General features: G+C 38.6%; 2 protein-coding genes across 3 annotated transcripts in view; one reads left to right on the top strand and one right to left on the bottom strand.

Annotated features, from left to right (window-relative positions):
- Positions 1-7,763: 7,763 nt before the first annotated feature.
- Positions 7,764-10,735, bottom strand: LOC109112138 (mucin-17-like). Its single transcript, XM_042725162.1, has 4 exons — positions 8,611-10,735; positions 8,284-8,406; positions 8,040-8,120; positions 7,764-7,811 (listed from the first exon to the last, which is right to left on the bottom strand). The coding sequence occupies exons 1-4, from the start codon at positions 10,678-10,680 to the stop codon at positions 7,764-7,766; spliced, it is 2,322 nt and encodes a 773-aa protein (XP_042581096.1). The 5' UTR covers positions 10,681-10,735.
- A 3,029-nt stretch (positions 10,736-13,764) lies between these two features.
- The window catches only part of LOC109045413 (leptin receptor-like), a 45,175-nt gene continuing 43,904 nt past the window's right edge, over positions 13,765-15,035 (top strand). For both annotated transcript variants that reach the window (XM_042725972.1, XM_042725969.1), the window contains exon 1: positions 13,765-13,887. The gene's annotated coding sequence lies outside the window, so the exon portion shown is untranslated. The remainder of the gene's footprint in view (positions 13,888-15,035) is intronic.

The raw sequence follows: 15,035 nt of genomic DNA, 5'->3' as shown, positions 1-15,035 counted from the left end.
AAAAGTCTTTAGTTTTATCATATTTATAGAAGAAAAATGCCGAGCTCCTGGAGGCGCGCCGTGGGCGGAGCTATAATACTGATGTTTCTGTTGTTTCCATTAACATATATTCACTTACGTGCGGATTTCCAACAAAAGACAGAAATCTGATGCAGTTGTACTTACATGAATGGGGTCTTTTATCACTGGGACCGCTCCATGTTTTAATAGCAAACGATGTGCAAATCCAGCCTCGACCTAATGACGAGAACACACAAACGCACTTGCTACACTCTGTTGCTGCCCCAGAAAAACAAACTGCATCCACTGTTCGTGTAACGCTGGGTTCTTTGGGAAGCTGAACACTGCCCTGGAAAAACAAACTGCATCCACTGTTTGTGTAATGATGGGTTCTTTGGGAAGCTGATGAAGAGAGTTGATGGGCGCGGTCTCGCGCTCCTCTGGTCGACGTGTGCGCGGGCGCGCTTTTCTTCTTCTTCTGATTCTTGGCAGATGACTATTTTGTAGTATACCGCCACCAACAGTACATGAGTGTGTTATACCATGAACGTCGTATAGTCAAGGCTTCTATTACTTCGGGAAAAAAGGGGGGGGGGGGGGGGGGGGGGGGGGCATTATACTCCTTTCATTAAACCAGTATTATTAAGATAACTAAATAAAGCTTTAAGTCTCTCCCTTGTCATGCCCTTTTCTTCCAGAATTTCATGAATAGAGTTCTCCCCTTCCATTTCCTTCCAGATTATTCTATTATCATTATACTTCTCACCAGTAAAAAGTACATGATTAACATCTTCTCTGTCTTGGCACATTATGCATAAACCATTACCCTTTCCTGCTATATGTAAAGTGGAGTTTAGTCCTGTATGTCCTAGTCTAAGTCTGGTATAGACCACTTCTTCCCTTCTGTTTAGACTCTGTGAAGTAACCCTTTCCCCTGTCACCTTCTTTTGATATTTATGGTAGTGTCTTGCATTAAATGCTGCCTCCCATTCCCTTTGCCATTTTTGTACAATTACTGATTTGATTATGGATTTGGCTTCACCCTTACCCATTGGAACATTAATTGCTATATTTTTGTTTTCCAACATTTTTTTTTGCAATATTATCCGCCTCATTATTACATTTAATGCCTTTATGAGCTGGAACCCAACAAAACTGAATACTGATTCCAAGGTTCTTGAGTTTGTTGAGTAGTAACAAATATTTAATTTCAATAATCAAATCTTCCCTTGAAGAGTGACCTGTATCTAGACTGTGTAAAGCTGCCATGGAATCTGTACAGATTACTATTCTCAATGTCTTAACCTCTTCAGTCCACCTAAGGGCTGTTATTAACCCAGTCATTTCAATAGAGTATACAGATAAAAAATTATTTAGTCTATACCCCTCTCTTTTGTTAAATTCTGGGACATATATCCCAATATTACAATGCCCATTTTTTTGGATCTTTTGATCCATCAGTATATATTTTAACATATCCATAGAATGATGTTTCTAAATATCTCTGGCAATATGCTGCAAAACTTTGTTCATTTGGATACTCTTTCTTTTCTTTCAGTAGTTCACTGTTAACCACTGGTGATGGAAGAAACCATGGGGGAACCGCACTTAAAACCAGTGAAGGACTAAATTTAAAAATTATTCTTTAATTCTGTATTGTTCTGCCATACTGTTAATGTTCCAGCCAAACCCTTTTGATTCTGTGTGATACTCCCAGTAATCATTAAGAACTGAAATTGCTGGATTATTGATACTTCCCATCAGCCTAACCCAATATGTTAGAGACAACTTCATATATCTTAGACTAAGTGGATATTCCTCAGATTCTACTAATAACGCACTTGTGGGGGTTGTTTAAATAGCTACTAAAGCAATTCTTATACCTTTGAATTGAACCCCCTCAAGTTTCCTTAAAGAAGTTTTACATGCTGAGCTATAAATTAAACATCCGTAGTCTATGGATGATCTTATTAAGGTTGTATAAATGTACATCAAAGACTTTCTATCTGCTCCCCAACACTGTCCAGTGATCATCCTCATTAGATTTAGAACTTTTTTACATTTTGTTTCAACATGCTCTATATGATGTCTCCATGTAAGTCTTTCATCCAACCACATCCCCAAATATTTAAATTTCTTCTCTCTTTCAAGTGATTGATTATATAACAGAACTTTATAATTTTCTGGGATCTTCTTTCTGGTAAAAAACATAACCTTTGTTTTAGGAATGGAGAATTTAAATCCCCAATCAATACCCCATTGTTCTAACACTATGTCGGGCGCGCTTTTCCGAGAGAAATGCTCATATAAGGAGTTCCACCATCGTCTACGTCATTAGATCCACGATCGAAAAAAAAACAGCCGAAACTTGTACCAAGTAAGATTTTCGGCACAGAAATTCTCTATCATTCGTCCAAATTATTTTTTTAAACTTTGGCCATGTTTAGCATGAGAATCCATCTCTACTCTAAATACATGAAACACCATTGTAGCCCCCCTTTAATATAATTTAAACGGATTAGTTATTTAAAAAATTCACCCCCCTCACTGTTGTCATGAAGGGCAAAATTAGCTATATAGGCCAAAAACTTTTTTTTTTTTTTCTGCTGTAAAGTTGGACATTTTAACATGGGGAGTCTATGGGATTGACTCCCTTTCACAGCCAGCCTCTAGCGGCCATTTATTACAGTTTTAGTCACTTCCTTGTTGGCTTCATGAGACAGAGCGGGAGGTTGCCGCTTGATTCACACACAGCTTCAGCTAATGGTAGGGCAAAACAGCCCATTTGGGAATTACGTTTTACCCTACTAGAATTGATGCCAGAAAGTTATCATATTCATAAGTGCAACAAGTCATTTGCATGTGAAAGTAGAAACACGTTCAATTCAGACGAAACTTCTGTGCTTGATTATAACGTGCATGTTAACTTTCCTCATGAAATGTGTGTGTAGGTCCGACAATATCCTCCACGATGCCATCGCTCGTGGACAGCGCTCTCTCAAGCAGTTAGGAGCAGCAGGCTGTAATATGTGTGAAATCTTTTATTTTTGTTATCTATGGTCATTTGACTTAAAGCAGTGTCCAATTTGTGACGGCTCGTCACTAAATCAAAACTGACCGCCACAAATAGATTTTCCAAAAGCCTTATACTTCTTTGAATAAAATGAGCGCTTCACGTTTCAAAATTAAAATGCAGCGGGGGTGTTTTTATATGAATGTATCTTCAAAAAGAACCGACTGTCTTCAGAAAAGCTTCAATGTCATTTTCATTTCGTCTTTCCTGTAATGCCTGATAAAGCGTTTGTGAGCAGTGCTTATTTGATTACAGCTTACCTTAGAAACCGCTATAGCTCCGCCCCAACAGAGAATTAATTTGCAGTCTGTGGAAAACACTGGTGTCTGTCAGTAAACATAAACAAAAAGCGTGCTTCAGAACTGTTTTGAGAAGGTGCTTAAATTTTGAGTCATGTATTATTACTCTAAATTGGGCTACTACCACTATTACTATCTGGTACCCTGCAATAATAATTTGCTCAAACTTACTTTTATGAGATAAATAGAAAAAGAAAAAATAGAAAATTGGCCAAACATTATCGAACAAAAAAATCATCATCATATATCGGCCATCGGCTGCCCTGATTTCTAAATATCGGCATCGGCCAGGGAATAACCCATATCGGTCGACCTCTAATTTAAAGTGTTGTTAAGTGGTCTTTGAAGCAAAATAATCCCTTTAAAATGAGCCGCAAAATGAACTTGTCTCATTCTGAAGGGACGTAACCATGATATGGAGCAAGCAACCGCGAAGACAGAAGATATTAATTATGTGTATTACCGAAGACTGAAGATAATACCATAATGACAGATCCTGTATGTAATTTATTTAATTTCTACGTTGAGGAAGGTTTGTAAAACCTACAGAGGATTGGACCCAACGCCTTCACAAAGTGACGCATTCAAACCGTAAGGCTCTCTAACGATCATCTGACAGATGGACGGGTGCTAAGCCAAAGGTAAGCATTAAATGTACTTTTATTCGTCATTTTGTCAGTTTAAAGTAAAATTTCACTTTAGATGTATATTGTTCTGTATTAAAGGGATACTCCATCCCAAAATGAAAATTTTGTCATTAATCACTTACCCACATGTCGTTCCAAACCTGTAAAAGCTTTGTTCGTCTTCGGAAAGTATGAAAAGCATCGTCAGAATAGTCCATCTGCCATCAATGATTCAACCGTAACATTATGAAGCGACCAGAATACTTTTTGCACACGAAGAAAACAAAAATAACAACTTCATTCAACAATTCCTCTGTGTCTCTTCAAATCAGCGTAGCGCCATTTTGGCAATTCTGAACTGTACGCAGGCGGCGTACGCTCTTCTGTGTGCTGTTTAGTTGTTTGAAAGTGTGTTCCGAACATGAACAAAGCTTTTATGGGTTTGGAACGACATGGGGGTAAGTGAATAATGACAAAATTTTCATTTTGCGGTGGAGTAACCCTTTAAGTTTTCGAATTCCCCTCTTTGTAATTTTATATGTTGGTTACTTTGCGCGTGAGGTGATCCATGTTACAGTCTGAGGTAAATTTATGTTGATCACTTTTAGTTGTTTGAATTTTTTACTAAAACACATAACTTAACAATAATATATGTAATATTTTCAAAACTTGGATATGACAGCACAGCATAATGAAGTGCATTAATATAGTCTTCATTACGTCAGTTGTTACAGTCAGTGCTTTTTGTCTTGTAAATCCGGACAGAGTATAACAAGCGTTTTATATATTTTATTTCACAGATATCATCTAGACCCACATAATTATGTTGAATGAACCGGGTCATTATGTTAAGAAGTGGAGTCATTCCTCCACCGAGGGTCCATAACAAAGAAGCTCTTGTGTAATCACTGGTCCTGAAAACAAGGGAACTCTGAGTCATCCTCATGTAAGTGACTGTAATGGGGTGAAACTTCTTCTCTATTCACAATCTGCAGCTCAAGAACACTTCACATCTCCACTTTGTTAATCTTTATACAGCGCACCTGTCCTTTGGTCTCCTCAATACTTGAGGTTCATTGACGTAATCTGCTCTATTTTGGTAAGACATTACCAGTCCTATCCCCAATAACCTATAAATATATACTGTATATATTTTATTTAATTTTTATTTTTGACTTCTGTAACATTTTTCCAGATCTTTTGATACTTGTCCAGGTAAATATCTTCTCAGGGTTTTTTTTAAAGTCCAACTGAAATTGACCATATTTACTTTGTTTGCCTAAATTTATCGTTTTGTGGTGAACAATTCATCCATCCAAGTCAATCCACACAAAAAAATTTTTTGGCTTCGTAATCTTTAATCAAAATTTGAAAATGCCCCTCCCCTCTGCATTGGAGGACCTTCCCTGATGACGTAGGTTTGACGGTTTGGGTGTCTGCTTAGCATCCGTAACCACGCCCCTTCAACTGACAGTAGACATTCTGCCTGTGTGTTTGCGAGCATTGACAGCATGTGAAAGGAGAGATGGCGAGGAGGTGCATTTTTGGTTCTAGATCCAATCAAGTGCTAGTTGGAAAATAAAGCCACGCCCACTATTTTTCCTCATTTAGTATTCCTTTTCTCTCGGAAATACGTCACAACACTGGAGAAAAGTCGTTTGCAACTTCCGGTTCATGCGGACTTTAAAGACATGACAAGAAATATTCATCATATTGCGTTTCCATTGCTCTTAAAGGCGTACCAAACTTGCATGGATTTCTTTCTTACATTTCCAACAGCTTTGTTAGACTCAGTGTCAATGTAATTCATTCTGTGATCAGCATGAACTCATCATAATGTAATTCTAGGTTTCTTCCAAAAATAAATGGTGAGATGATTTGCGGATCTTTAATTGTCTGATTTTTCTGTATTGTCTGATTTCCAGTTTTGTGCAATTCTGTGTGTGTATAGGGGCAGTAAGGGCATTTGATTCCCTGTGTTAGTGTGAGTGCAATTCATGAGCACAACATGTTGGAGTTTGCACTGTTCAAAACTAAGATGTCAGTTTCATTTCCATGCACCTGCACTGTGACGCACCTGCTTTATCAAAATGACATGCTTCATATGCATGGATATTCATATAAAGATCTGAAGCTGTGCATAGACAGGAATATGTATATGTAATTGTCTGTATCCTCTTTTATATCCTTTTGTTCGGTCCTCTCAGTTGGCATTGCAGGCTCATTCACGTCAGTGGGCTGCGTGGATGAAAATTTAACAAGGCCAGAGATGAGTCAGGCCAGAAAACTTTATGAGAGAGTAAAATAAAATGTGCTTAGCGCAAAATGGAAAATGATTTTGCGATCCAAGAGAAACATGAATACAGCACAACAGCTGTCAGGATGGCAAACGGGGGCCTTCATTTTGACAGTAACTTAAATAAATATTGTGAAAGTTCTGAAAAATCAGCAAATCTTGTGTAGATTCAACTGCTGTCCTCCAGGAAAATGTCCTGATTTTGAGCCAAGGCTGAGGGTTTGATTTAAAGCAGAGTCGACTGATGGAAATCTCTGGATATGGAGGCCAGCAGTCTGACCACTACCACATGCTTGACTGTAAATCGCATTGATGATTTGGTCTAATTAATGAATTATTCTTGGGTTAAATTTCAGCAGCTTTAGAATTTGGACCAGTGTGCATGTTAAGAATATATATATAGTAATTTATAGCATTAAAAGCCACCTATTTCACCCCTCTTTATAAGATGTGATGTAAGTCTCATGTGTCCCCAGAATGTGTCTATGAAGTTTCAGCTCAAAATACCCCACAGATCATTTATTATAGAATTTTGAAAATCCTATTTTGAGTGGAAGCAGAAACATCGTTTTTGTGCATGCATCTTTAAATGCAAATGAGCTGCTGCTCCCGTCCTCTTTTCTAGAATAGGACAGTGCCATGACAGCAGGTATCTCAGGATACTCTGCCAAAAAAATACCTGTTTGTTTTTGATTATCATGTTTATCATGCTGGAATAATTCTTTTAAAATCATATTAGTTTAAACTTCTGATATAATGTTTTTTGAGTGCACACATCCGTAGGACGCACACAGAAAGCAGTTGTCACAGGGCATGTGAGTGCTAAACTAAGTTCTCTTGTCTTACTGTGCCTAAACTGTCAATGCACTCAAGTTTATGTGAAACACACACAAGTTATGTCTGTGAAGGTAAACAGCTGGGACAGAAATCACATGTAGTAAAATTATAGATGCATATATTGTCAGAATTATTGACATAAATAATTATTAAGTATTTACAGTGAAAACATGTTCACCAATACAACGTACAAGAATCTGCCTGAAAGTAGACAGGCTATATTATAGAAAGACTATGTTAACATTGGCATATTCTAGTTTTAAAGTGTGAAAATGGCAGTGTGAAAATGGATAGTTGGGTTTTCATAATCACGTTTATTGTTATGTCACCGAGGAAAAGGACACATTAAAATTATAAGCATTCCAAGAAAGAAGAACCTAATGGGCAGTGACAAAACATTATTGTTCAGGGCATAAATCTGTTTCAGTGTTCTAAACCAGTTTCTGATGATGTTTGTGATGCTTCATTCACTGAAATTCTGAAATACTGTAGTAAAACTACATTTGACTTTTTTTTTTTTCTGTTTCAATGCTTTAAAAAAAGGGAACGGGTATTTCAGATGTTTTTTATTGATTCATTCATTATCAAAAAACACAGTAACAGTAGTAAAGTGCGAAGGTGAAGGTCCTCTTTCATTTGATGCTCTGCTGTTTTTGTGGAAATCGCTGACGTACACAATCCTGTTGAGAAAACAGAAAAAAATAGGTTTAGTAAATGGTAAGAAGGGAAAAAGACATATCACTTTTATCGTTAAACATGCAAGGGTTTATGAATTGAAAAGTAGGACACTCGTCACATATTAAAATGTGTACCGAATTATAATACAAAGAACTTAAAAGATCCAGTGACTTATTTGGTTTTAGTTTTATAAATATGAAATGTAAAAATGAGAGACAGGAGGCACTAACCTTTACATGTGTGCTCTTTAGGTACTGGGCTTTTCTCACACATCGTTTCTTAAGTGGAGGAGGCTGAAGCACATCATTGTCCTGTTGAAAAAACAGACATGTAATGCACATGCAGGTTTAATGAGAGCTTTTAGACATAATCTTAAGACATAAATCTACATATATTAAAATATAATATAAAAGATTTAAAATAAAGGTTTTTTAACCAATCTGAAAAGCAAAATAACCGATAGGAGAGATTTACCGAATCTCCAGTGGTCCATGGGCACATCCTCTTCATAGTGTGCTGAGAACATGGAGAGGCTGTAGAGTCTTTCTCCATACATTGTTTTTTCAGTGGAGGAAGATAAACCATGCCTACATTGTCCTGTTGAAAGAACAGACAACATAATGTAATGCACAAGCAGGTTCAGAGCTTCTTAGACAAAATCTAAAGATATATCATTTTTATTGAATTATAAAGCAATAGATTTAAAATATATACATTATATTATACATTATATATATTAAACAGGATATTACAATTCCTGAATAAACCTGAAAAGTTAAATAAGAGATGAGAGGGACTTACTGAAGCTTCATTGCTCCATGGGAATGACCTCTTCCGTGGTGACCCCTGTGGGGGTGTGGTAAGTCTGTGTGCTCCATCAAGGGAGGTGACGGGTGTAGCTGATTCCCCATGGGAACTGGCTGGAACAGTGGACACAGTTGCTCCCTTAGAAGAAGCACCAGGCAGAGGTACTTCCTCTGGCAATGCAGAAGGCACAGGCGCTCTCTTAGGGGATGTGGTGGGTACAGGTACTTCTCTGGGGGATGCACAGGACATAGGTGCTTCCTCAGTGGACCTGGACGGTACAGGTGCTTCCACAGGGGGTGCAGCAGGCACAGGGGCTCCCTTGGAGGACCTGTTCAGAAGAGGTGCTCCCACCTCAGTAGACCCAGCGGGTACAGATGCTCTCTCAGGGGACCTGGCCAGACGAGTTGCTCCCTCAGCGGAGGTGGTGAGTAAAGATGCCTCCTTGGGGTATGCAGTAGGCACAGATGCATTTAGAGGTGACCTGGCTGGAACAGGTGCTTCCTCCAAGGACGCTGCAGGCACATGTGCTGCCTCAGAGGATCTGGCTGGAAGATGTGCTCCCTCAGGGGAGGTGGTGAGTACAGATGCCTCCTCAGGGTATGCAGCAAGCACGAAAGACTTCAGAGGTGACCTGGCTGGAAGAGGATCTCCCTCAGAGGACCTGGTTGGAAGAGGTGCTCCCTCAGGGGATGCACCAGGCAAAGGTGTATCCTCAGGAGTCCTGGCCAGATCAGGTGCATCCTCAGGGGATGCAACAGAATCAGGTTGCCCAGGGGATGTGGTGGGAACAGGTGTCCTGGAAGATGTAGGTCGTCCCATGGGTTTCCTTAGGGGCAAAGGCGTTAAGATGATATTTCTTGTCACATACTGCCTGATATTTTCAGGGACCCTTATTTTTCTGTTCAGTGGGGGCCTGGCAGGCACAGGTGCTCCCTGTTGGGACCCATTGGCAGCAGTTACTCCTTGCAGGGTTCTGGCCAGAACAGGTGCTTCCTCGGGGGATGCAACAGGCACAGGTGCTTGCTCAGGGGATGCTGGGGGTATAGGTCGTCCCATGAGTTGCCTTAAAGGCAAAGATGTTAAGATGGATTTCCTTGTCAGATACTGCCTCATATTTTCAGGGATCCTCAGTTTCTGCCTCAGTGGGGGCCTAGCTGGCACAGGTGCTTCCTGTTTGGACCCGTCAGGAACAGTTGCTCCTTGCAGGTCCCTGGAAAGCACAGGCACTTCCCACTGAGACTCGTCCAGAACAGTTGGTCCTTTTGTGGTCCTGGAAGTCACAGGCACTTCCTGTTGGGACCCCTTGGGAACAACTGATCCTTTAAGAATCCCGGAAGGCACAGGCACTTCCTGTTTGCAGCTGACAGGAACAGGTGCTCCCTGTTGGGACCCACTGGCAGCAGTTGCTCCTTGCAGGGTTCTGGCCAGAACAGGTGCTTCCTCGGGGGACGCAACAGGCACAGGTGCTTGCTCAAGGGATGCTGGGGGTATAGGTCGTCCCATGGGTTGCCTTAAAGGCAAAGGTGTTAAGATGGATTTCCTTGTCAGATACTGCCTCATATTTTCAGGGATCTTCAGTTTTTGCCTCAGTGGGGGCCTAGCTGGCACAGGTGCTTCCTTTTGGGACCCGTCAGGAACAGTTGCTCCTTGCAGGTTCCTGGAAAGCACAGGCACTTCCCATTGAGACTCGTCCGGAACAGTTGGTCCTTGAAGGTTCCTGGAAAGCACAGGCATTTCCCATTGAGACTTGTCCGGAACAGTTGGTACTTTTGTGGTCCTGGAAGACACAGGCACTTCCTGTTGGGACCCGTTGGGAACAACTGGTCCTTTTAGGATCCTGGAAGGCACAGGCACTTCCTGTGTGGAGCTGACAGGAACAGGTGCTCCTTGTGGGGCCTCTATTTCCTGGTCTATAGGGAGGTCCCCACACTCAACCTTCTCACATGAGGAGCGTAAATGGTCTTCGATCTCCATCACTGCCCACCACCGCCCAGCAAGGAGGGCTGTGATGAGCTCCTCATGCTCATCAAAGGGGATGAGGGTTTCTGTTTTTTGGATAAGCATCTTTGATGGAATTAAGACAAGTTATCCAAAAAAAGTGTATAATTTCAAACGTTTTTTAAACAATTAACTGTATCTGTGAAACACTGTAAGAGAAAGAGAGAGAAGAGGTGAACAAATAAAAGCAGGTTCATTTTTTTAAGACTAGGCTATGCCTACAGGATGCAAAGGAGGATGAGTCTTTGCAAAAAATGTATTAAAAATGTTCACAGCAACTAAGCAGATTAACTTGTGTTGTAATAATTGTACCAATGAATATGCATAACAGAGATGCATATATTGTGAGCCATATAATGTAAAAACACATAATTTTTCTTATATACGCGGTTGTCTATAGGCTATAAGTTTTATTTTTTTCTTTATTATTATATTAATTACTTGTTATAGCACTTATATTTAATTGCTCTTTTGTTGTTTTTGATTGCTTCCATTGTCCTCATTTGTAAGTCGCTTTGGATAAAAGCGTCTGCTAAATGACTAAATATAATGTAAATGTAAATATATTAAGTAAGAATAGTGTACAAATAGACAGTTATAGATTTATAGAATATACCTCGACTATTGACAAGTTGTGATAGGAGATATTTTATAATGCATCATTAATTATCTCGACTATTTTAAGGTATCGGAGGATCTGTGCATGGGAACATAACTAATAATTTATCGGCCTCTCCGACAAACTCCTCACGCACCACCACTATGCTTATTTATTTTCCATTTCATTGTACAGTACATATTTACACAATACTTAAATTGAGACGATAATATTCCCCTGCTAAAAATATTGAAAATACTGATTAGATGAAAAATCCCCAAACCCAAAGTGAAGAGTGTACTCACAATGACTCGCCAAACTCGCTACAAATTCCAATCTCGCTTGCACTCAAATTTACACTCATGGAACATTCTAAAGAATGTTGCGTCATAATGGCCAAGACTCTATGTAACAGACGATGAAGGATGTGTCATAGGCAGTTTTATTAGATTAAAACTTGATACACCGCTCATCTTGTTTATAAGAACCCAACGCGTTTATTTTTTAACATTTGCATGCATACAGGAGCAAGTAAAACTGCCGCCCCCAATCCATTTTTCTGCGTTACATCGTTTTGCCAGTAGATGGCGACAAATGACCGTCCTTACCAATGAGTCATTTGAATCCTTTAACCGATTCGTTGAAAAACAAATCAATGAATCATGATTTAGGAACAAAACACGACTATTGTGAGTAAATTTAGTCTAAACTATTTCAGATTATATTTGTTTATTGAACTATACAGTAGGCCTATAACACAGTCATCACATTCTTTGTATGTTGAAACTGAAAGCCCTATTTCATTTTGTTTATATAAAAGCACACACGTGGGCACAAAATTATATAGGCTAGGTCATCCAGGAAAATTCATTTTGCAGCTGAAGAACTCAAAGCAAACTGGAGGTTAAATTTGGTGTTTTGATTTGATCAATATCTCTTTTTTTTTTTACCTGTCAGAAACCGTTTTATTTCTACAAACATAGCTGATTTGAACTGAATAATGCATAGCATAACCACAGAATATTTTCAAAGTCTTGAGAACAGACAGTATTAAAAAGTGAGTAAATTATTTATGAGTCATAGTTTTAGTTTTGAATCATAAGTACCATCCAAACAGAACTGTTGGTTCATTATGTGAGATAACAGACGACATTTACCCAAACACACTTGAGTCATACAAGCTTTATGGAAGTTATCAGTGCCTTGAAATGTGATTTCAGTTGTTGATCACTGCACCTCCTTGCGAACTCAGTGTTGGCACTGAGACATTTCCCGTTTGGTGTATCCAACTAGAATTTTAATGGTTCTTTTTATTCATCTCACATGTTCCGAATGAGAAAATGTTCCTCCAAGCTTACTCAAGGTTGCAGCAGAAACCTAAGGATATCCTTACGAGGACACATATGCCCAGGGTTATTGTACATGTGGCAGAGAACAAGTATACTTAAGACAGATCAGACTGGAAAGTGTACATCATAACTCTGAAGCTGTAATAATAGCAGTAGTTATGAAGTATATTTTTAAGTATGTATATATGTGTGTATAGACCTGATATGACAAATTCATTTTTTTTTATTAAGTCTTTGCAGTTAATTTAAAATCATAAAAATAGCACAGTAATTACTGCTACTGCTTGCTATTTCATGTCAATAACCCATGTCTTCTCACTATTTTCCCATCTTTCATATACATGATGATATTGAACACTCTTTTGGAAATGTTCCAGGAAAACTAAAAATAGCCAGTTCTCCATTCTCTTTTACTGTTAATCAGGATACACATTGCAGCTGCTGCTGTGGAAACTATAGGAGTAGAAATAATAAATACTTTGGGGGAAGTTTATGGGAAATGTTTCATTGGAGCCAGAATAACAGGTGTAAGGATTTCACACTTTGATGGGGCCCATCATTCAGTCCGTCAAGAATAGAAAGCTTTCAAGTTTAAGATCACCAGATAGTTGTGAACAGCTGTGAACTGAAATGTTGTTAGGTATTGCAAAAGAGATTGTGATACATTTTTATTCAGATAATGCAATGTTTACCACCTGAAAAACAATGATTAGGACCTGAACCTTGACTATGCAAAACTTTTATTGAGAAAAGTAAATATTCCCAATAAGTATCATACTAAACTAAAATGCCATATTTCAGTTCATGATTTTTACTGGGTATATTTACTTTTTCTTTTCTTTTTTTTTTAAATAAATATTTACTATTCATTAAACAATTAACTTTAATGCAAACCATGCAACTGCCCAATAAATTTGCTGATGATGCTGGCACAGTATGTTGCATAGTCATCCGTGAAAGCAGAGCTGTCTTCATCTTTAGTGTCTGGTTTACCTAGGTGATCATCCTGAATATGCAAACATATACAGATATTTTTAGTAAACTATCTATTACTTTTTAAAAACCAGTATTTGTTGCCTGGCAAATTCAGAACGAGTCTTTGGCCAAATCACAGACACACACACACACACACACACTAATAGATGATTGGTGTGTATTTCTGGCACTCCCTCTCAAAATAGCTCCATGTTTGCCTAGAGACCCATGGGAAAGAAGAGATGGGATCTACAAATTCACTGGAACAAAACTAAGCTGTCTTACTTTTCACAAACATTGACCGATGGTTTCTCACTTTTCAAGAGCACAGGCCACATACAAACTAAACAGGTAAGCTTCTCAACTTTTTTTGTCGAATCAGTGGCATTTTCTACTTGATTCTTGCTTATTCTTGAGTTATTATTTATATATTGGTAGCTCTATACTGTAACTGGTGCATAAGGTAAATATTTGAAGCCTATAAAAGTAGGATTTATAAAGAAACTACGTAAAATATCACAGCTGGTGATACCAGGTGGAAAATTCATTTAAGGATTTCATTTCAGTTGGTTATGGCTAACAGATGCAACATGTGTGGACATGACTGCTCTATTTATCCATTTCTTGGTCCCTGGTCGTCAATAAAACGGATTCACTGAGCCAGATTGAGTCAAACTGAAACCTAGCTTCAGGTGTTATGTTTACTCAGTTCAAGCACTAGGAGAACTGAGGATTGTTTTGTTGTCCTATAAGAACAGAAAGAGAGCCAATGACTGCATCTTATCAGATCCTCATATAGTCTTTGAAGTGTTATGAGCAGACTGTTCAGAATTGCATCTAATTTAGAAGCAGGTAAAACACACTGTGTTGTCAACACTTACATGAGGACTGCTCTTTTAAATCTGATGATGGCCCAGTATATTACTTAGTTGTGTAAGGGCCAGTTTTGTGCTGAATTTTGAACCTAACCCCACACCTAATCCTAATAATCTGGCCGGGATTTTCAGCACAACCGTTCACAAAATACATGTTTTAGTATTTCACTGCACTGCTGTTTAATTGTTTTTCAAAGTAAACGTGTGCCAGACAGACATCTTTGACTGGATACTATAGTGCGGTGTCTAATTGACCAAGAAAGTCTTGCTGATTAAGAAGATAGATAGATTCACCAACACACCAGCATCCCAAACACTTCACACTCTAAAAAATGCTGGGTTAAAAACAACCCAACTTGGGTTATTTGGCAACCCTGCGTTGGGACAGAATAGAGTTATTTTGACCCAGCTGGTTAGATGTTTTTACCAAACATGCTGGGTTGTTTTAAGTCATCTATTGTTAAAAACTTATTATATACTGCTGGCTTAAAATGGACTGGAAATTAAACACATACACAAATTACTAGAGGCAACAGTAATAATCAAAAAAATTAACATTTATTAATTATACTTTTAAGCGTATTCAACCGTTCTCTGTAATCGCTTTTCACCGAAATAGTGCTA

The sequence above is a fragment of the Cyprinus carpio genome, chromosome B6 (genome assembly GCF_018340385.1).
Source record: "Cyprinus carpio isolate SPL01 chromosome B6, ASM1834038v1, whole genome shotgun sequence".
In the NCBI taxonomy this organism is placed as follows: Eukaryota; Metazoa; Chordata; class Actinopteri; order Cypriniformes; family Cyprinidae; genus Cyprinus; species Cyprinus carpio.
This window is presented reverse-complemented; position numbering and strand designations above follow the sequence as displayed.